At 39.4% G+C, this 23,010-nt stretch overlaps 1 protein-coding gene across 1 annotated transcript in view; it reads left to right on the top strand.

The window, feature by feature from the left end:
• The window catches only part of DCAF5 (DDB1 and CUL4 associated factor 5), a 61,894-nt gene that overhangs the window by 10,556 nt on the left and 28,328 nt on the right, over positions 1-23,010 (top strand). The window contains exons 4-5 of the mRNA XM_009073499.1: positions 1,425-1,554; positions 17,251-17,464. Coding sequence (XP_009071747.1) covers positions 1,425-1,554; positions 17,251-17,464 — 344 coding nt within the window. The remainder of the gene's footprint in view (positions 1-1,424; positions 1,555-17,250; positions 17,465-23,010) is intronic.

Genomic DNA, 23,010 nt, shown 5'->3' with positions numbered 1-23,010 from the left:
GCAGGAATCTGATTTGATGATGCAAATGTAAAAGGTCAGTTTTGGTGTTAAACCTTATTTGGAGCTGCTGGCAGACCAACAGCAATTTCTAAGGCTCTGGGCAGGCTGGCAGAACAAAAGTTTTCTTCTGTTCTTCCTTGTACCTCTGTCTCCCATGACAATTAATAGCACCATGGAGCTTCAGCTGTAGTCAGAGACCTTTGTTTTCATCACTGCTAAATGAACACTGAAAAGTCCCTATACGAAAAAGCTCACAGTAGAGCATGAGAGGAGGATACAGATGGGGCAAGAAAAGGAAATGTTAATTCTGTCTCAGCTGCTTGAATGGGCAGTTGTTTCTTGAAGTACTTAGAATTTGAGAGGGTTGTCTGTTTAACCATGTTTTATATGTCATAATGAGGGATATGAGGAAAGAAAATTATGTAGCTTTGGAGGTGCTTGTGGGGCTAAGGGTGCCTGCACATAGTGGCTCAAACAAGGGCAGTATCTGTCTCCCAAGCATGTGAGCAACACAGGAGTTGCATCAAAGCAAACAGTGAATGGCAAAGTCTGGCATAATCTCAGGCTCAAAATAGGCATTGATTTTGGCTTCTTAGTTGATTGAAAGAGTGGCAGCATGCCACAAAAGACACACACAGCAAATTAGACTGTGCCTAAAGCTGTAAAGCTAGCAGAAAGATAAAGATGACAGAGTCAAGACTTTTTCCTGCACTTCATGGAGACAGTATTTTGACAGAATGACTAGGGCAGAGTAGCAGGCCAAACACAGTCTTGATGAGAGGGAGAGAGTCTGAATGAGCATGTTCTTTACTCTCTGTGTGAACAGCAAAAGCCAAGTGTTAACACTTTTTATGCAAGAGGAACACCCTTCTTGTCTGCTTGTACAGCACTTAAGAGGTGGCAGGCTGCTTTCCCCAGGGTTGGCAGCTTGCTTTAAGTTGAGTTATTTCTCTTCTTGTAATGTTGTTCTCCCATATAACCAATTGCTGCTGCATTTGTGGTTTGGGTGGTCATCAGTGACTGTGGAAGCTTTCAGACATATATTGCTAGGAAACTTTCAGAACCCCCCCCATGTATAGTCCTTATTAGATAGGCATTTGGTCATGAACCTTAAGAAGATTCAAGTATTTGATCTTTGACTGGCTAGTTTTAAACTCTGTAAACCTTCCATAAGCAAAATGGTGTTTTGAATTTCAGTATGTGTCCTTTTCCATATTTAGACAGAGTTAATGTACATGTGGGTGGATTTTAAAACCTCGGGTTTTATATTGCTTTGGATGTGTCAGCTTGAGAAATGGTTTGAACATGTCTCCATATCTTTAGATCTTGTTATGCTATTTTCATACCAAGCTGCCAAACTCATTGCATTGAACAGCTGTATGCATTGTTTGTTCATATGACTGAAATTTCAACTTTTTCAACAGAGCCCTTCTGCTTGGCACACTACCCATCAGCCTTTCACAGTGTGATGTTTAATCCAGTAGAACCCAGATTACTGGCTACTGCCAACTCTAAGGAAGGTGTAGGACTCTGGGATATTCGTAAACCTCAGAGGTAAGATCTGGCACTCCTTGTCTCATGCTGTGCTATTTCTTTTCCTTGAGAGATGATGGCATCTGCTCTTTTTTTTTTTTTTTCCAAAGTCAGAACATATGAAGGTAAGAAAAGATGCAGAACAAAGTTAACAGCAACGTTGGTAATCAATTATTTTGTATAATTAATATTCTATTTCATATCTGTGATCTAATTTGATCTGAAATGGGGCTAGATCTTTAGTGTTAAGGTAAGTAATTTTTTTTCAAAGCCTGCCTGGCCTCACCACTGTGGATTAACTTGGACTGTGGTGTCAAGTTCTCATCATTATATTTAGCACTGGCTTGTTAATACTGGAAGAAGCTGTGGTGGGTACTGCCTGGTTTACACTTTGTTTTTCCTATCCAGCTCAGGTTTCAGTGGCTGACTAGAGATTGTGGTCAAGGCAGCTTTTTACTCAGTGCTTAAGAGTTTTATATGACTTCCTGAATAATACAGACACGTGGATAATCAGTTTGGCTACATAATGTGCTTCCAGATTTGTATAGGATTATGAACAAAGGAAGAGAATAAGGTTGCAGGGTAAGATGTGGTTGGACTAGATGCATGCAATGTCTGATACCAGAGTTTGTCATGCACAAGAGATTAAGCTTCTGTTGAAGTCTTTTTCAGTCTTTCAGATTTTGATATTTAATTTTTTATCATAATCATCTGTGGTGAGTTAACCCTGGCTGGCTGCCAGGTGGGCACCAAAGCTGCTCTATCGCCTCTCTCCTCAACTGGACTGGGGAGAGAAAATATAATGAAAGACTTACAGGTCGAGATCAGGACAGGGAGAGATCATTCACCAGTTACTGTCATGGGCAAAACAGACTCAACTTGGAGGAATTAATTGAATTCATTACCACTCAAATCAGAGGAGGATAATGAGAAATAAAAACAAATCTTGAAAGCACCTTTCCCCCACCCTTCCCTTTTTCCTAGTCTTAACTTTACTCATGAATTCTCTACTGCCTCTCCTCCTCAAACTCTTACTGGCTTTGCAGAATTCTTTGTTTTTCAGCTTCTTCCTCAGTTTTGTGATTTACAAACTTCTGCATGTTGAGTTGGTCTCATTTTCACAAGGAAGCTACTCCAAAACATTTCTCTTTTCAGTTGTTTATTCTCAAAGTGGGACTATAAAAGGAATGATGTTGATAGAGTGGTATAACTTATATCAATAGAAATTCTATATGGATGCAAAATTTAGATGAAGTCTTTCACTTGAGTAGCAAACAGAAATAAGATTACTCCATGTAGCTGGAAATGTTGTACAAGGCAAACAGGAATAGACAGGAATAGAGAGAGGAAGTGTCCAAAGGAGGGCAGTGAAGCTGGTGAAGGGCCTGGAGCACAAATCCTATGAGGAGCAGTGGAGGCAGTTGGGGTTGTTTAGGCTGGAGATAAGGAGGCTGAGGGGAGACCTTACCTCTCTCTACAACTACCTGAAAGGAGGCTGTAGTGAGGTGCAGGTCAGTCTCTTCTCCCAAGTAACAAGCAATAGGACAAGAGGAAATGGTCTCAAGTTGCACCAGGGGAAGTTCAGATTGAATATTAGGAAAAATGTCTTCACAGAAAGGGTTGTCAAGCATTGGAACAGGCTGCAAGGGGAAGTGGTGGAGTCGCCATCCCTGGAGGTATTTAATAGACACATAGATGGGCAGTTAGGGAAGTGATGGACTTGGCAGTGCTGGCTTATTGGTTGGACTCAAGGACCTTAGAGGTCTTTTCCAATGTAAATGATTCTATGATTCTATTCTAAAGATCACTAAGGATATAAGCATTGACCCTGATATATGCAACGAGCACATTGAGTAAGGAATTGTTCTCTTACAAATTTTACAGCTGCTTTCTAATAGCAGAAATAGTGCCTTTTTCTTGTGTTTGGATATTCTCATGAAGACTTTGATCTCCAAAAGTTTCTCATCTTACATATAAAGTGCTGAGATATATCTATATAAGTGCTGATGAGCATTTGCTTGGCGTGTTAGCAGCTAGCAGATCATGGAAACTCAGAGGTTCTCCAGTCTAGGTGCTATCTTGCCTTCTTCCTTGGTCTTAACCACAAGGCAAAGGACTTGCTGTGAGCTTGTTGGGGGCTACTGTGTGTATGGGATAATAGTCTGCACTCACATTTGAGGACACACATTTTTAGCTGTACTGTGACTTTGTTCTTTTAAACACCGAATGTGAAATAATTGCAACAGAATGTAATTGGTAATGCTTCTTGGCAAGTAACTTGTATTTCTCTAGGTTTAGCACCAGTATGAAAGACCTTTGACAAATCTTAATACTACAGCCAATTTTTTTTTTCAAGACCAAAGGAGAGGGGAAAGGATTTCTTATGGTTTAACCTCTGGGTCATCTTGAAGGCCTTGAATAAATTAAATTGGTGGATGCTTGTATACTTATATCTGATGGACAAGAACTATCCTTTTCTGGTCCTAATCTGTTCAAAGTAAACCTTTCCAATTAAAAAGCCCAGTGGTGATTGTCAATACCTTGCAACTACAGAGTTGAAATTCTGAGGTGGATAGGTCACACCACTTTCCCCAAAGCAGGAAAATGTGTGCAACACTCTTACCATACAGCTGGACATCTGCCATATACACCACGTAGTTGTTCCCTTAAACACTGGATTTGCACCTACTAGGTGTGGTGTGTTGTGTAAAATAGGCTGCTTGCCTACAGCCTGCTCCTCCCGAGGGACTCAGGAAAGTGAGTAGTAAGGGACACACTGCTCCTAACAGAGTAAATGCTGTTGTCTCATATTTAATCTCAGACTTGAGCTGACCAAGCTGTAACATAAATGAATGCAGGTGATAAGTTCACTTTCAGCTGCTGTTTTTCTGGGACAGCCATTAGCTTTCCTCCCTTGCTTGTTCAATTCAACTTTGTCTTAGGAGGAAACAATTTTATTAGTTTGTCCATCAGTTAAGATACAATCCTCACTTCAGTGAGGAAGTGAAAGTCAGAATATAGACTTTGAGCTCTGGGTTTTAGTCTGTTACAGTCTCTTCACGGCAAAATATACTTAATTATACCCAAACATAGCCCCATACTAGCCACTGTGAAGAAAGTTAACTCTACTTCAGCCCAAACCAGCACAGTAAAAAAACGGTTTTTGTTAAAGTAATCCACACAGTGCTGTAAGTACTTGTGATAGACTTTACATAGAACTAAAGTTGGCTTGTGAGGGAGTTTGTGAATATTTTCTGTACTCTTTATTAATAATAAAGGGCACTGTAGTTGTGGGTAAGATGTGTGCTGAAAGCATTTCGGTTGGTGAATTTTATAGGCAGAATGGGTTAAACAGCCCTGAAGTTCTCCATACTCTAAGGATAAACAGGAATCTGCCCGTATAACTTCCATGCCACTAGCACAGCATCAGCTGCTTTCTGTCAAAAGCATCTGCTAATGGTGGAAATCCTTGCTTCTCTGCAGGTCTGTAGCTCTTTTTTATACTGTCATTGGTATCCAAGAAAATGTAATACTTCCTGAAGTGTAGGAAGGATGAGGGAATAGTGGCTTTTGGGGGACATGATTTGGAAGTATTTACTTGATCATCAAATCCCTTGCTGGGTTTGTTGGATAGCGCAATATATAAATAACTACAGTAAAGAATTGCTAGATCTGTCTATTCCTTCCCTAGCCTACATTTTTATTTCCATTGCTGCTCATCAAGTTCACTTGGGAGGGATTTTATGCCATAAGCTGTCAAGGGAAATTCCTCCTTTCTTTCAGTATTGATGTAGTCCATCAACACTGCGGCTATGGTAGGAGTTTTTCAGTCCTGTTGTTCCACCTGTGGTGCTAGTAGCAATTACTCATCAGGTAAACTTCAGCTGTTTTGTCACAATGTGTGGTAGTGAGGTTTTGATTAGAGGTTCAGAGGGTGGAAAGAAGGGGAAGAAATACAGACAGTTCTGGATGTTTGCTATGGATTGCCAAAATCATAACTTCCAGTGGGTTCTGCAGGGCTGCAGCACTCCTCCGATACGGAAAAGTGTGAAATGGTTATATGTAGTTAGTAATTTGCTGCTAGTAGAACACTTCATGTAAAACTCATTACTCCAACTACTGTCCTGTTCTCTGTCAGTTCTCAGATGGAGACAGTTAAACTGATGCAGTCACTGCTTGATTTGCTTCATAACTGGAGGCTGTTCTGGGGAATCCTGCTGCTGCTCATCTGCAAAATCCAGCAAATGAAAAGCCTGGAATTCCAAAGACTAGCTGTTTGTGGCCAGTAGCAGTCCTGTAGCTAGCAATACCATCACATAAGATGTATTGCAGCCAGCAGCACTGGTGCAGTAATACTTTTTCCAGCTATGGGGGAGGTTCAAAAAGCCTACAGGATTCAGCTGGTGTTCAGTCATTCGAAGGGGATGAGGCTTGAAGCTGAATTTCCTGTTTTAATCAGCAGAGGCTCCTTAAGTGAAGCATAGTTTTTCTTTTACTCTGTTCAGCTTGATGATGCACTGTCAGAAAAGGGGAGATTTGCTGTTAACTTCTAAACTTGTATGGCAGTCAGTGTAATATAGCTTATTGTGCAGTTTTATACTAATAGCTCTAAATTTTCAAAGTGTTAAATGGAGTAATGATGTCCTTGTAAGTTAGAGAATTCAGGTATAAATTCTGCTGCTTGTCAGAAACAGCTGCATCTACTTATTTATCTAGAACATATGAGGATTTTTAAGCCAGAATATTTTTCTCCAAAATACATGAATCTTCTCCAGCTGGTTTATAGGAGCATTTGTCTTAGCTTGCTATTGCGTGTCTCCCACCAGGAGAGATGGTTTTATCCACTTCTTTAGGCAGGCAACACTAAACACCTCTCAAATTATAAATAGAATACTTTTAGGGCTAGAAAAAATATGATGGTTACAAGTAGATTTTATTCATATGCTGTGGAATTGGTTAACTTTCTAATGGGAAGCTGGGAGTGCTTTATGCTTGGCCTCTACAGTGAAGGAGGTAATTGAAAATCCAGAATTTCTTGGCATGCATGGAGAAATTTAGAGACAGTTGCACAGTTCTGAATTGTGGAAAGTTTAGCTCACTTCAAATAGTCATAATTTGATTAGTCTTGCTGACTGAGTCAGGATACAGAGGCGAATTCATTTTGCTTTTTCCCAGAGTTCATTCACAGCTTGATACCTCTTCTGTCTCAGATTTAGGGTAGCAATTGAGATTCCCTCCTTCTCCCTCAGTATACTAATAAGATTTGAATCTGGTGGGCTGGCTCATCAAAAATAGCCTACGAAGCACTATTAAAATAGAACTAATAGAAGTCCAGCATGATTACAAGTTGACTAGTGATTCTGGAAATCTTGTTTTTCTATTTTTAGAACGTGTGAGTGTTTCCGTTCTTTCAGGTGGACGTTAAACTGAAACCATCTGTATTTTTCTTTTGTAAAAACAGTGCATTGAAAAGCCGTAACTGTGGTGCTGGTTGCTGAAGCTGTTGTGAGGCTTTCACACCACTAGATGGGGTTTAGAAGCTGTGCCTTGTTTAAGAAAATCAGAAGCTAGGTTTGAGGTTCAGGAGTCCTTTGTCAGTTTCGAAATAGTGGTGATAGCTGCCAAAACTGCCAGCAATTTGAGAACAATTCTTCAGAGTTTAGTTAGATGTATGTCAAATACAAGGCGTTTGCAAGAGAGGGATAAGTATTTCCTCTGAATAGAGGCATGGTTTATTCTGTTGGGGGTTATTTGTTGTTGATGAATAGATGCACAAGAGAAAGAGAGGAAAGGGGGATAATGAGTATTTTCAGCTCTGGCTGTACCACATGGGGATATTTATAACCTGACGCATAGAGAGGACTTTAGAAAACCTATGTGGTGATGTAGAAGGTATTTTAGGGTCATAAAACCGGAACTGTAACTAGCTTACCTTCCTGAGCTCTCTCTGCAAAGTAACAGTTGTCTAATTTTATCTGTGTGTTAGTTACCAAGATGTCTGGTGTGTTGGATGAAATACTGAGCTTCTGGAAGTGCAAGTGAGGGATCCCATATTGATGGTGATTATGTTGCAAGTGATATTAAGGGGCCAACCACAGGGTTTGCTTCTGACAGTGAGTTTAGTGAGGTTCAGGGTTCTTTCCTTAGGAGCTAGAACTGGTGGACTGGGAATTTTCTTAATGTAGTATCTGTAGATGTTACGTGATGGCTACAGGAGTGGGATGGCAGGAATAGCATGAGGACATGTAATGTTTTCCTTCAACTGTTTTGCATTTTGACTTTTCATGTAATGGAAAGAAGCTTGTGATTCTGATCACTTCAAGTGTGAATGCTTTGGGATTCCCAAAGGCCCTGCAGGTGGAAGAGTTCTCTACATCATTGAATTGGCAACTACCTGTTTAAATTATTTCAGAGTAATAGAAGTGTGATGCCTCTTTCTGTTTGGAGACCTTTGTCAGTCCTGCTCTGGGCAGAGCACTGGGTTAATTACCGCAGGAAAAATGTGTGGATCTTGGCAACCACTTTTTTATTGTCAGGCTTATCAGTTCATTTCTTTCCCTTCCCAGATGAACCAATGCAAGACTTGATGCTGCTTAAAGCAATACATTTAGCTAGGTTACAGTATAACAAATTTGAAGTGCTATTTTGGCACTCACCAATATGGGTCAACCATACCACCTCCAAAAAAAAAAGCAACTACTTGTCTTCTTTTGCAGAATACAACTCATCCCACACATCTACCATCCTCATCTGCTATGCTTCTGTGCTATTGAGGCAGCTCAACTGATCTGTGTCTCAGTCTGGAGTTTGAAGCTTTCCTAACCAGGTCCACCTTGCCCCACATTACACAGAGCCTAAGCTTGGATACTTTTCCCCTTATTCATGTTCCATTATTTCTTAAAAGTTCCTTTTAATGTGATAGAAAGGGAACTGATTGTTGCTTAAGTTCATGGGGATTGAATTATTCTTTTCCGGAAATCTTTGGGATGTATTGAAGGAACATTTGAATGGCAATTGCATCTGGGGGAGTGTTTTTTTTGGCATTATTGTTCCTCCAAACTGTTTGCAACAGGTTTAGTCAAAATCAACGACTTTTTTAGGGTTAGAAATATCTAAGGTAGTCTCCTCTGCCTTTCTGTCTTCACACTGAAGCAAAAAAGGGAGTACTTGCATATGAGCCTTTTTTGACTTCGGGCAAAAAAAGGTGACAATCATTAAGGCTTTAGTCTTGCTGATGACTTCCTGAATATGGAGTCCTTTTTTTTGTGGTTGCTGCCTTCAGTCAGTTGATGCTTTTTTCTTTTTCCCTCCCCCTTTAAAGACAGAAGTATGGCCTGAAGTTGCAAAATATGTAAATCAGTGAATTTATTGCTAAATATGTTTCAGTCTGAAGCAGGTAATCTTTCCTATTGCTTGTGGGAGCACCAACTAGTAGTCTGGAAATACTGAAGTGTGCAAGTCTGCCAAGCACTGCCTGGTACTCAGGTGTCTGAAGCAGGTGCCATAGTCTCTTTCCCACCTTTATGTCTTGTCCTTATTGTGGAATTTATTGGGACAGTATTGTCGTGAAGGCCCTCTCACTCAGCTTCTGGTTTAGATATGCACTCCATATTTCATTTGCAGTCCTGTTTTATGCATGACCTTGTCAGCCCTCTTGGGATAGAGGGTTTAGCTTAGCTGTCTCTGTGTTTAGGCTGGCATCCTTCCTGTTGCGGAGCGTATTTAGAAAGCTTTTTTTACTTTCCTCTGGCATCATTGGATTTGTTGATCAGACACAAACTGAGTTTTGGAGAACTGAGATTCAAATGGTATATAATAAAAAAGTATGTTGTTAGTAGTTCAGCTTTTAATTCTTTGTAGTTCTTTGTTGATAGGGCTGTGGCCACTCTCCTTCTGTCCATCTTTTCCTGTCTTTACTAGTTTTCTCAAACCTTCATTAGTTAAAATCACACTGTCTATTGCAGACAGTTAGGCCTCCAACATATTCACTGGGATTTTCTGATTTGAAGATTAAATTTTTCACCCCTACAAATATCCCACATTAGCTGAGGTTTGGTTCTGGATGGGCAGTTTAACTTAGACACTGTCCCTTTGCTCTGTAGGGTCCAGCTTGCTCCCAGAAGCAATGGTTGTAGTCAAGTTTAAAATTTTCAACACTGTGTAACTTCATGCAGTAAACAAGAAGTCAGGAAACTTCATTTTGTTTCAGAGTGTTGGGTAGGTCTGTTGATTGACCTTTTTTGCCCTTAGGTTTTCCTGTACCAAGAAATGGGAATACTGCCTACTTCAAAAGCTTTATGTTGCTTAATATTTTTGTTAGCTTTTAACAAAAAGTCTTTCTAAAGCAAGAACTTAAAGTGCAAAGTATTGTCCTTGCAATGCAAATTTTAAAAGTATAATATGTTATTCAAAAGAAACTCAGATTTAACGTTTTTAGAGCCTGCTTTCTTAAGGAAATAGGTACGTAGCCATCTACGTCTTGCCCCTATACCTGGTTTCAATGAGGAGGGACTTGAGAGAGACCTCTTTTGTTTAAAAAAAAAAATAATTAAGAAAATTATTGAAGTCAAAGGAGAGATCTTCCTAGTGTATTTCCTATGAGAACATCTGAAATGCTAGTTCAACCCTATTGTAAGACAAGGGAATTAAGTCTTTGAAACATCAGTCCAGGGGAAACTGGTGGAAGCAACTTGATGAGTGCAGTCATGTGTGCAGTTGCATTCAGTTAACTTTACATGATAATTTATATTCATCTCTTACCTACTAGAGGCTAAAGCTTTGTTAATTCCAGATTGCACTCTTCTCCTGCAGGAGCATTTTGGATCTTGTCACTTTTCCTTTCAGCAGAACAACCTGTGTTCTTGTTGCTGCTCTTTAATTTCAGCTTGTGTAGATTTTGCAAATTAAAAATTCATGCAGATTCACTAGAGAAAAGAAGGGGAGTGAGTGTATATTTGTTATTGGATAAGAGGAAGAAATCTGTGGCTGATGTTACTCAGCTTTCCTAATGCAAGACAACAATCACAGCACAGAAATGTGTAGGATAAAATGTATCATAGGACTGCAGTATTGACACATGACTGCTCTTGCATAGACAATAAGGTGTGAAAATGGATTCACTCTTCAGGAGGAATTGCCAACTTTTTCACTCAGATTATTTTTCTGAGGTAACATTCTCTGGTATCCATATTGTGTTATACTGACTTTGGTGAAAGCTTCGTTTTGGGAACAGCTCCTGTTCCCTCATTCGGCCTGAAGGTCATCTTCCCATGCTGAGTCTGGCTGTATTTGCATCTTCTCTGTCTGATTATCTGATGGAACCTGCTTCTTTGTGTTTTGCTGGATTTAGCTGAGCAGTGTTCTCTGTCACAGTCTGTACTGCATCCTACAATGTACTATTTCTGAACAGGCTGAACAATGGGCTCTGACCATGGAATTTAGAAGTTAGAAAAAGATGAAAATGATCAGGTGTTTTAGCTAGCTTGCTTGTGGCTGTTGGAGAGTTGCTTTTTACATTGTTTTCTCTGCTTTCTTTTTTTATCTGACTAAATGGTTTTGGTTTTCTTTTTTCTTTTTTTGGCTTTGTTGTTGTTGTTGTTTTGGGTATTTTTTCCCCTGAATTTCCTGTTCACTAGATCTCATCTATTACTTACATTACAGTAACACCTAGATGATTCAAGCAGCGAGTGAATATAGGATACTCTAGTGCCTAGAGCTGAAGGAGGATGTAAAGCATTCAAACAAACAGGGGTTGGTTTTGTTTGTTGTTGTCATTTGTTGCCGTTCAATCTCTGTAATGACAGAGGCAAGCCTTAAGTCCTGAAATGATGAAAGTAATACAGATGAGGCAGAGAGTTTAGTATACTTTACACCTCTGCTCTTGCCATCTTCCTCAAAATACTGAAATTCTTTAGCTATTTTCCTGTGAATACAGGCAGAATAAAGGAAAACACAATGCTTTCTGGAAAACTGCCTGAGATCACTGGTGAAGCAACGTTAGCATGTCGTGATTCAGTGAGATCATAAGGAACAAACTGTGGAAGCCTTTGCTGTTACACTGTCTGGTCGTTCTGGGTACATAAGTGGTGGTGTGACTCCAGTCAGTTATCAGATAAGAATCTCACTTATTAAAAAATAAAATATTGCCCTCCTGGTTTGGAGGGAAAGGTGAAACTTCTGTTCTGCTTAGAGCTTGCCATACATGAAAGTTTATCAATGAGAGGGAGATTCCTTTCTCTATTTACGTGTTCCTGACCCTAACAGCAAATGGCAGAAGAAATGTCACATTCTTGAGCATGCAGAATCTTAACCCTAAATTCTGTACTTTTCCAGTCTTGGATACAGTTGATTTTAGTTGTATTTTCTTTGAAGGAAAGCAAAATATGTTTAGTTTTGCTAACAATGCACAGCCTTTGTTTGATCTGGTTATTCTTTAATGTCCAAGCAAATACCCCTTACTTCCTGTTAAGGATTCTGCAAGACGTAGTTCTTGGAGACAGTTGTTGTAAAGGTACTGAGATGATCAGAAGTAGTGATGATAGAATTATAAAAATGAGCTGCTTATTGAAAAATAATAAAGTCTTGAGTATGTCTTGTGTACCTTTTAATCTTAAGACACTGATGGACTTTCTTCACATTTCTTAACTTATAGAGGAACTCCATACACTTTGACGTGACTTATCTGCTTTTTAAAGAAACAATCTTGAGATTTCTGTGAGACTTGTAATCCACTTTAAAAAAGAATGTTTATTGATCTTGTACTTGCATTTCTGTTACTGGTTAATTTGGCCCTTTTTAAGTGTTTGCTTCAGACTAAATATGAATTGTGTGTCTTTTTACACACACACAATAACTTTCTTTCAAATAAAACTCCAAACATTTCTGCAGTTTTCCGGGCCAAAACTCTATTTTGCCAAGTTTCATTCCAGCTCCTCAATTTTGTGGTTACAGAACTGCTGACAAACACAGTTGTATGCAATGGTGTGTATTAGTTACGAGCATTCAGTTCATTTTTTCCTTTTAAGGTCATTCTTTCATTAAGTTAGTTTCAACACTGCTGTTTATGATATGAACACTTTCTCCTTTCTGTCCTTCCTTTTCCCTCTTAAATGACACCCATTTCCCAAGGGCAGTGTCTGTACTGCAGCTCATTATGAGATTTGTAGTTTATCCAGAGAAACTATTCAGTGGTTATATTTAATACTTCTATTTAGTTAATTTTATTTCTGCCAAGACACTGATCTTCTCCCAGTTTTAATGGCCACTGTCTTGTGCCAGACTAGCTTTTGAGTAGCCTGGGTTAAGCTTAAGTTCCCACTCAGGCAGTTGACTTCGAAAAAAGGATGGAACAGCTTCTTTTTTTGGAAAAGAGGAGAGAGGAGGAGAGACAGGCACTTCAGGTAAAGACTGCCTGAAAATTCTGAGTGCAGTGAGGCTACTTCTTCCCTTACCCCACTAGCTGCCAGTAGAAACTGATTTATTTGCATTAGTGGTGCTGCTCTTGGATTGAAAGCCTTCCATTGTTTGGCTGAGCTGGTATTTACACTTGCTGCCTGTGTGCAGCGTATCCAACTACGGAAATGACCATATTGCATATAGCCGTCCATTCTCTCCCTCCTCAGCCTCCCTCCAGCTCCAGCATGTGTGTTTGGATTGTAATGTTCCATCTGTGGACTAAATATTTCTCTTAATCATAAAATATGACTTTTTTAAAAACTCAGAAGTGCATGTCTCTGTCTATATTGCTTCCAGAGCTGGTAGGCAGCATCAGCATTCCACAGCTATTTGGGCGAGCCAAATTTGGAAGCAGAGTAAATCTGACTAGTCTGGCTCTGGATTCATAAAGATAATGCCTCTGGCAGAAAGGGCTCCCATCTTGTTCAGAGGTGTCTTTTTAGGATTGCCTTCAGATTTCTCACTATCTGTCATGGTCTGTGTCTTCAAGAGGGGAGTATTACTTTCAGTGATGCATCAGTAGACTTTTTAGTAACTGCACGAAGGTGTTGCTTCTGAAATTCATTTGCTGGAGCATACAATAAGGAGCAGGCAGAAGTGGCAGTTCTAACATGAGCAACATATCCAAACATGTCTGTGGTGCCCCACATAATCCTGTGTGAAAAAATCCACAAGTAGCAGTGACTAAAGGTACAGAGCAGCACCATGGTGCAATCGGGAAAGTGGAGATAGTCATTTGAGCACTGAACATGCCTAAACACAGCACTCTCAATTCTCTTCCCTCCCCACCCCACAAAAAAGAAACAGTAAAAGCTTTGATTCTCATTAGTCTGAAGATTTTTAGAGCTTCTTGATTCAGACATCCTCCCTAGTAATAATGAGTATTAGTACCAATTTAATACTATAACAAGTAACTTTCCTCAGCTTCTTTCTTGGAGATGACTGCTTTTTTCCTGAAATTTTGATGGAGACTCTAGAATGCATCTCAGGCAATTATTTTTTTCTTAAAGCAGGCACAGTTATTCTCTAATCAACTAAATTTTATGGTGGAAGATACTGAAGTCTTAGGATTCTTCAGTTCTCAATACTGCTGCCATGTGTCCTGCCTGCAGTAGGAGGCAGGGGAAGAAAGATTCTCAAATCCTCTGTGTCCTCTATTTGTGAACTAGGTTCATAGTTTTTCCATCAAGGTAGAGCCATGAGCTGCAGTCTCTACACACCCACTGCCCACTTATTTCTGAACATACATCTCAAATGTTCTGTCTAAGGCAGAGAGAGCAAATATTTTTCCTCTGTTTGGGTCAGGAAATGGATGTTTCGGGGTGGGGTTTGGTGTCAATTTGTTCTCCTCATCCCCACTTGACTACCTTCTACTTCTTTTCATGGCTCGTTATAGGAAAACACTGTGCAGTTATTTTAACAAGCCCTTTCGGAGAGGCAGAGAGAAAGCAGTCAAGACACAACAGGGTGGGGAAAACAAAAAACCATTGTCTTGTGATTAGTACAGCAAAATGCTGCACTTGGAGCTGTAGAGTCTGACTTTCAGGGACAGAATTGAGGCAAGTGGGGAAAGTCATCAGCATGTCACTTTTACATTACAATGGTCATTTGTCATTCATTTATAGTATTTCTTTCTTTATTGGCCAAACTAGCCCATTGCTTTTTTTATTAGTATGGGGTTTGGGTGTTTTTGTTTGTTTTGGGTTTGTTTGTTTTGTTTTTGTTTGACCCAAAGGTTCAAGGAAGTGCAGCAGGAACTGTATTTCCATTACATGTGTAGCTGAATTGTGTGGAGTGAGGGTACAAGGTAGGCAAAGCTGTAGATCTTTTGAGGAGCATTAACGATGCAGCTCTTTAATTCTGTACTTCTTATGTGTGTATATGATCATTATGTCTGAAGTCCTAGTCTCTCTTACTTCCTTTAATTTGTGAAGTAAAATATTCTTTTAGAGTTTTGTCACACTGAAATTACTGCAGCACAATACAGAATTCAACTCCAAGAGGTGTTTGCTGTGATAACTTCGACTGCTATGGGAGCTGAATGAAACATCTGTAAGCAGAATGGAAGGTAGTTTCATGTTACACTACTAATACTATAAAATATAATCTCAAATTATTTCAGGCAGGGCATAATAATAGTAACCATGGAAACTTTGCTTGAAGACTTGAAAGGATGGGACATCTGGTAAGCTCCCTCAGTTGTAGGCAGGAGCAAATTTTGGGTTGTTCTTTGGATTACGGAGGACAACTGGAGATTGAGGAGAGGGGCTTAATCTTGGTGCAGCAGTGGCTACACCTTAGTCTGGTTGGTTCATATATGTTATGACCATCTTATCCATGTTGGAGAACTCATATTTTTATGGAAAAAATTACTTTTCTTAGCCAAAAAAAAATCAGGGGTTATTTCTCTTGCCTTTTTTTTTTCTTTTTCTGTGTCGAGGTTTTGGTTTGGGGTTTTTTTGGGGGTTTGTGTAGTTTTAATTTATTTGTTTGTTATTTTTTTTAAGGAAGTGGAAACTTTCATAGGAAAAAAAATTGGCTTACTCAAACCTATCGGGGAGGGGGAGGCAAAATGTCATGTGTGTTTTGGTTTCCTTGTTTTGTTTCATTTTGGTTTTTTAATGCCTGACTGAGTATTTTGAGCTGGCTGAGTACTTTATTGGTCTTGATAAACAGAAATTAGGGCTCATGAGGAGGATTCTAAATCCTCATTTCTAAGGTTAGAGTTTCTAGTATTAGATTCTTTCATGTTTTTATTAAAAACCTTGAACACTATTAAGAGAAGCTCAGCAGCTTTGCCTAGGAAGAGGAGATCATGAGAGACCAGAACTGTTCATGCTGATACAGGTATTCAGAAGTTTTGGTGCCCAGCTTGAAGATCTTACTAGTTAGTTAGTTGAAAATGTGATTTCTGGTGCCTTTGTGGCACTCTGGCTTTGACTGTTCAGTTCACAAAGTGTGTGTGTGTGTGAGAGAGAGAGCAGTGTATTTCTGGTGTATTCATTACATGGAGTCTTCTATTTTGTTTTGGTTTTGTTTAACTCTGGCTTAGGAACAATGGTTTTTTAACTTTACAGCATCTTATGTATTGATGCATGCTTCAACCTGCAGAGAATGTTGCTTCCCATCCATGTGGAGTTGACTCATTTTTCATAGCTGTTGGGTCAGAGGACTACAATAGAAAGTATTAGGCAGTAAAATCTGTGAATAAATTTCCCCTTAGAATTTGCAAATTCTGTGCTGGCATGCCTTTTTTGGTCCAGAAGGTGCGTAAAAGTCACAACTCCCAACAAGATTTGATGGGTATTGCTCAAAACCTGTTAACAAAAGGTTGACCTCTGGTACTGCTTAGGAATGAAATGTCTTCCATCTTTGTCTCCCTTTCCATACACACAATCATTTCAAGTGCAGAGATTGAATGAAGTATTTGAAAAAACCAGAAAGTCTGTACAATACAAGTTGCATTTCAGGTATGCTCTGATTATCATTAGGATCCTAGATGGAATAAATTCCATTTCTGATACTTTTTTAAAGAGAGAGCCTGGAAAATGGTGCCCCTTTGTTTTTTGTCTTATATATGTCAGTAAGGACAGATAGAAACACTCCAGCTCTGAACATGCAGCCTTATATAGGCCAAGGAAACTAGCTAATTCAGCCATGTGAGAGTTTTAGGTAATACTGTCATGTGGTAGCATAATTGTCTTGCCTACTCGGCAGTATTTTTAGATGAAGCCAGCTTGAGAGTAGCTAAGTGACTTATTTTAGCATTTCTTGCAGTAACTTGTGAAATGTCTTTTTATTTAAGACAGCTGGAACTGATTGTAGGGTTCAGACATCCTCTGATGCCCTGTAGAGATGTAAATAGAAGCAGAAGTCAGATAGAAGTCAGACATCTACAATTGGAGAAAATGTGTAGGGCCTGTTAATGGCAAATGGCTGGTAGGGTCAGTCTCAAAGGGCAGACATCCTTTGAAGTTTAAGTGCTCTGTCAGTCTTTGTTCTTATGCAGGAAATGTATTTGTTATTAACAAAACTATTCACAGTCTCTGACTTTACTCTTCTGACGATGTTAGAGTTGTAGCATCTTGATAGGTTGTCATTCAGGTTTTGAATTAAGTTCTTTCAGGACTTTGAAACAGAAACTAAAGATTATAGTTTACTGGGCTTGAAATGATTCAGTAAGGATAGAGAGGGAGTTCTATCTTTAAGTAGTTCAGTTCATGTGTGCAGCCCATCTCACTTGTTTCCTCTGTCTTTTCGCAGTTCACTGCTCCGCTATGGTGGAAACCTCTCCCTTCAGAGTGCCATGAGTGTCAGGTTCAACAGTAACGGGACTCAGCTGCTGGCACTGCGGCGGCGCCTGCCCCCAGTCCTCTATGACATCCACTGCCGCCTGCCTGTCTTCCAGTTTGACAACCAAGGCTACTTCAACTCATGTACTATGAAGAGCTGCTGTTTTGCAGGTGATCGTGACCAGGTAATAAGCAAGCAATGCTTTCCTAAGTCTCCAGAGTTTCCATGAGTATTTGGGAACACCTATGTAAGAGTGGCTCAAACTCTTACAGGAGTAAGTAATAAAACAGGAGGCAGGACTTAATAGGCTTAGTCAGAATACTATGTCGGCTCTAAAAGAAGGAAAACTTTTACCAAAGTACATAATAAATTTTGCCTCTTATTTGATGTGAGCTAATACTTACTTGGAAGATGATATTCAGAAGAAAATATTTGCAGAGGCTTTTTAGGTCCAATTAATATAATATTGTGTACTCATCTACATATGATAAGGAAGTGTCTTCCTGCATTTCAGTATTGCTGCTCAGTGCAGTAGATGCAATCCCACAAACCATAAATATTGTGGATTTATAGTTATCAATTCTTATTTCAAATTATAATGTTTCTCTTTTAATGCTGTACTACTGGATCAGGTAGGACAGGACTTTGTAGCTCAGTGTTCGGTAGGTGGTGATGGCAGGTGGTTAGGAAGAAATAGTCCATTATGTCACTGAGGCAGGACTCTGTCTCTACTACTAATGACAAACAAATACGTCACTCATAAAGTGGCTAACAGAGGTTTTTGTGATTCTAGAGCTGAATATTGTTTCTGGACAGCTGTGTTTAATAACCACTAACACAGTTTAAGGACAAAAAATGTGTTTTCAAGCCATAGTAATATCAAACCATGATCTGAAAATTTCTTTGCTGTCATCAGCAAATTTCCTGCAGTCAGAATTTGATCACTAATTCTATTGCTGCTACTGCAGGAGGCAGAGTTGAGCTTCTTTCAGATTGCAAGTAGGAAATGCATTTACATCACCTAAGCTGAGCAGTAGTTCTGAGTTTTGCATAGGTTTGGACAGGAGGAGTGCGAAAATGCTATAATGAAACCATTTTAAAAAATCGAGTGGTTTACTATAAAGAATGGGAAAACACATGTATTGTTTAAGGAGAAAACCACTGACAATTTATGGTCCATTATTTAGTCAGCCTAGAGATGACTCTTCTCTGGAACTCAGCATAGACCTGTGTATATTCTGACATAAAGTTTAGCTTCTCATCTGTTACTGAAGATGTAGATAAATGCCTTAGTATATGTTGCTCAGCTTTCTAAGCCATTTCCTTATGGGTAGGGTATTGTTTTAACAGTAAGAATATGTCAGTTCTGTATCAGATTGATGCAGCACTTCAGGAGCCTGCATTTTTTTAAAAACTTGATACTATTGTGGTCTGACAGACTTTCTGTTCAGACAAGTAGCAGCACATAATGCTGCTGAAGAGTTGGAAATCAGAGCAAAAGACATTTATATTCTCTTATAAAGTTATGTGAAGCTAATAGGGAAGATGAAGTTTAATATGGAATGTTAGATGCGGAATTTGACATTTAGACACATGCTCGTACCCATCTTCAAACTGAAAGGATAAAAATATAATGAAGTCAGAAAATGCCAACACATGCTTCAACTCTATATGCCTGGAGCTGTCCAGTAATGTTCAAATTTGCTGACTGAGATGATTAACACTATGGATCGCCTTTATGGAGAACACAGTTCCAATTCCAGGTGTATCTAGAAAAGGTTAGAGTTGGAACCTACTGTAAGATAGAGAAGGTGAATGAAAAATTACAATGCTTTTTGAGTTTTGCCCTTCTATGCAACTAATATGCTTTTGCACGATGTATGCAAGTCTTCACCCAGGCAAATCAGAATTCAGCAAAAGAAGAAATAAATCTGTATCCAATTTAATCTAGTTCCAGTCCCCTCACCCTTTTGATATTGCTGTCCTTTGCCTTAATAAAGAATTCTTTTATTTGAGACTCATTGCAAAGTAAGTTTCGTAGAGCTCCTTGCTTGTATTTCCTCATAGGATCAAAACTTTGTGTGGGCTAAGGCTCATTTGAAGTGATCTGAGGATAAGATTGTGAGCAGCACTTGTGGTAGAAAGGCTTCTTCAGTAACTTTTTCGTATTGTACCTCTATTTTTTCTCTGTCTTCAATTTTTTTCCATCTTTATTAAACTGCTGACTTGATTTATTTTTTTTTTATCTTTTAGGCTGTCTTAAATACTTAGGTTTTAACCCTTCATATAGAGCCTAGTTATTTTAAAATGTGACTCGCTGGTGGTCAAAAGCTATTATGTGCTGTCTGCACAGGTAGTTCATCTCATAAAGATGCATTTCTATTCTATATTTTAACTCTAACAAGAAAGGGATATCCTTAACTCATCAATGCTTAGAATGCAGTTGCATTGGAAAAAGGGTGAACCCCTGAAAGGGGGAGGCCTTTCTTAACCAGCACAGGTGATGTAAGATCTTTCACTGATTCAGCTTCTAACTGGGCAGCAGCATTTACTTCTCTTTCTGGGTTAATGACTTGTATTGACACTCAAAGAGCTCTGACAAGCATTTGACTGTGATATAAGGAAGGGATCAGAGGATGGGTGAGAGGTGGAGAGATGTCCTTCCAGCTGTGTGAGACTCAGCTCCTCAGAACTGCAACCTTTGCTAGTCTTTTTTTGAGGTTTGTACATAGAAAATGGTTTACTCACAAGAAGTTTTCTTGTATAACATGACCATCAGAGCTTAAAAAACTGTAACTGTTAGTTTTGGGTTAGCCTTTGGAAATTTAGCACAGTGGTGGAAATCTACAGAAAAGGTAAATAACACCATGTTCCACATGGAGCTCTTGGATTCTACAGCAGAAATGAGCAGTTTCTGAGCTGCAAGCATACAACTTAAGAGTCATCTTGGGAGATCACCCTAATATCCTAACAAATCAAACACTCGAGTTCCCATAATGATCAGATGTGTTGTTCTTACTTTGACAAGGTATGTGTGTTAAATTAATAGAATTGCTTCGCACAGATAAACCACAGACTCCTAGTTGGGGAACAGTTTAATTGGTTTGTCTGTTGATGGGAGTTAGTCTCTATACCAATCTTCTCTCAGTACTGGCTTTCTAGTGCTCACAGATTGTGACAGGTACTCAACAGGACTTGAAGCCAGAACTCCTGACCTGTCCCCCTAGAGGGAACACCTGCTACCAGCAGGTGTTAAAAACTATTCAGGCTTGCAGTGTGCACAACTACACAGGTGTGCAGTGATCTGTCTCCCATTTGCTTTTATTGGAGCATTGTGATGCAAGTAGATTGAAACCTCTTAGCAAAGAATGATATACCATTAATACTTTAAAGTACAAAACTCAGAGAGATTCACTTGTTAACCCAAATAATTTTGAGGGGGTTAAGTTTAAAAGAACACATTCTGAAGTGGTTATATGGTTTTGAGTTGTTTTAGGTATTTTGAGTGTGTGGGTTGTAGCATAAGCTAAGCGACTGGGGTCTTGGAGGATGAACAGCTTTGTATCTTTTTGTGGCCTTGCAAACTATTGTTTTCCCCAAAAAGCTTTATCGTCCTAGTCCTTGTGAACCTGATTTGAAAATCAGTGAACAGCATATATGAGCATTTTTCCTAGAAATGCCACATTCAGACTTGTCTTACTTGTTGCAGCTACCAAAGCTTGAGAGGCATTGTTTAGATGGTGTTTTATTTGCCTTCCTTTGCTCCTCTCAGAACTGTCTTTTGTCTGTATCATGAGTGTAATGACCTCATTCACATGCCACCAATTTTTTCTATTCTTTGAAGTAGAGCTCTAATGTTGGTAGATAAATGTGTTCAGAATTGTATGGCACTTATGTTATCCAGGAGCTCACTTGAGTCATGCAGCAGTGGAAAAGAGGAAGGGTAAGGTAGGCTAGATGGATCAAGAATGACTCTCAGCTTCCCACTGCCTTTGCTGGCTGTAGAGATTTGTGTGAGACCATAATTTATCTGTCCTTCTGGTATGGGCATCCAGGTCCAGAATTTTAAAAGCAGTTTGTTTATGCACCTAAGTCCCACTGACTTTACCCTAGTGTGTGCAAGTGATTATGTACAAATAATAAAATGTGTGACAACCTCAAGGTGTGTCAAGATATTGAGGGAGTTTCCATTCTTCTTGTCAGCATCAGAATTTGAGAAATGTTGATTAAATACTGTGGATTTTTAGTTGTTAGACTCGTATAGAAAATACCTTCTTGTATCTGAGGATACAGAAAGTAGTGAAGCACTTCAGGTACTCAAATGCAATTTCGCATGTAGGAGCCTGAGGCCATAGTAATGGGCAGCAGCAAAAAAAAAAAATCAGAAAAAAACCCACAAAACACAACCACCCTCCAAACTAAAATAGACCAAAAACTTTTCTTGCTGCAGAATTGTTGCCTGCGTCACAATGATGAATGCTATCAGCTCATTCCTTTCTTCCCTGTGTAGATAATGTGAGGCTCTATATGCTTGTAGTAAAATCTACTTTGCCTGCTTTAAAAAAGGCAGGGCTGGGGAAGTAACTTGTACCCTGTGAATCAAACAAAAAGTGTCTTGAGTCTGGCATGCCCTCAGACATTACATCACCACTCAGCCTTTTCTGTTGACATTACACTGGTATAGGAGAGTTTCAGGAATGCACTGCTCACGGTACTGCAGACTGCTCCAACTCCCTATAAAGTTACAGCCTTCGTGATGTTGAAAGCTGTGTTCTGAATAGCCCCAGTTAGGAACAACCTGGTTTTTAGCAGGACAGAATTATTGTATGAATGTAACTCTTCCAAGAACAAGGTTAGCTGTACAGGTGCCAGGGGTCTTGTATGGTTGTATATTGCCTTTGTAAAGAAATAGAACTTTTCTTCAGTGGTGTTCTTTGTGTCATCTAACTTAAAGGTCATTTATCTTGGGAAGTAGTGCTTATAGAATCATAGAATTTTAGGGGTTGGAATGTACCTTACAGATCATGTAGTCCCTACCTCCTGCCATGGGCAGAGACACCTCCTCACCAGACCAGGATGCTCAAGGCCTCATCCAGCCTGGCCTTGAACACTGCCAGGGTTGGGGCAGCCACTGCTTCCCTGGGCAACCTGTGCCAGTGTCTCACTACCCTCACAGGAATAAATTTTTTTCTAGTATCTAATATAAACTTCCCCTCCTTCAATTTGAACCCATTACCTCTTGTCCTATCATTGTCTAGGTTTAAGAACTGAAAAGAAAAAAAGAGTATTACTCTTTCAGAGAATATATTGTGAGTTTCCTGTGCACAGAAGATGTCTTAATGAATAGTAGCTTATTGCAGTCAGCATTTCTAAATGTGTGAAAAGCACTCGGAGTGCAAATACATTGCTGCACTTGGCTAAAAAGAAAATCCGCCTCACTCTGTCTTAAATATGATTTCTTCCAAGAATTACTGATGAGATTGCATGTTGGTTTTGCTTGATAAATCCCAGCTATATGCATAATATTACATACATATAAAACACATACATGAGATTTATCTGCACTGAAATTGTTTATTCATTTCTTCCCCACCATTTTTGGTAACCGACACAGGAGGGGTTGTACTGAAAATGTCTGTTCAGAGTCAGGGTCTTGATGGAAGGAGCAGTGAGTTTTCTAACCCTTCTTAGAGCCTCTTCCCCCATTCCCAGTGCATCCTGCCAGCCCCC

This window comes from Acanthisitta chloris, unplaced genomic scaffold (assembly GCF_000695815.1).
Source record: "Acanthisitta chloris isolate BGI_N310 unplaced genomic scaffold, ASM69581v1 scaffold11074, whole genome shotgun sequence".
Classification (NCBI taxonomy): Eukaryota; Metazoa; Chordata; class Aves; order Passeriformes; family Acanthisittidae; genus Acanthisitta; species Acanthisitta chloris.
This window is presented reverse-complemented; position numbering and strand designations above follow the sequence as displayed.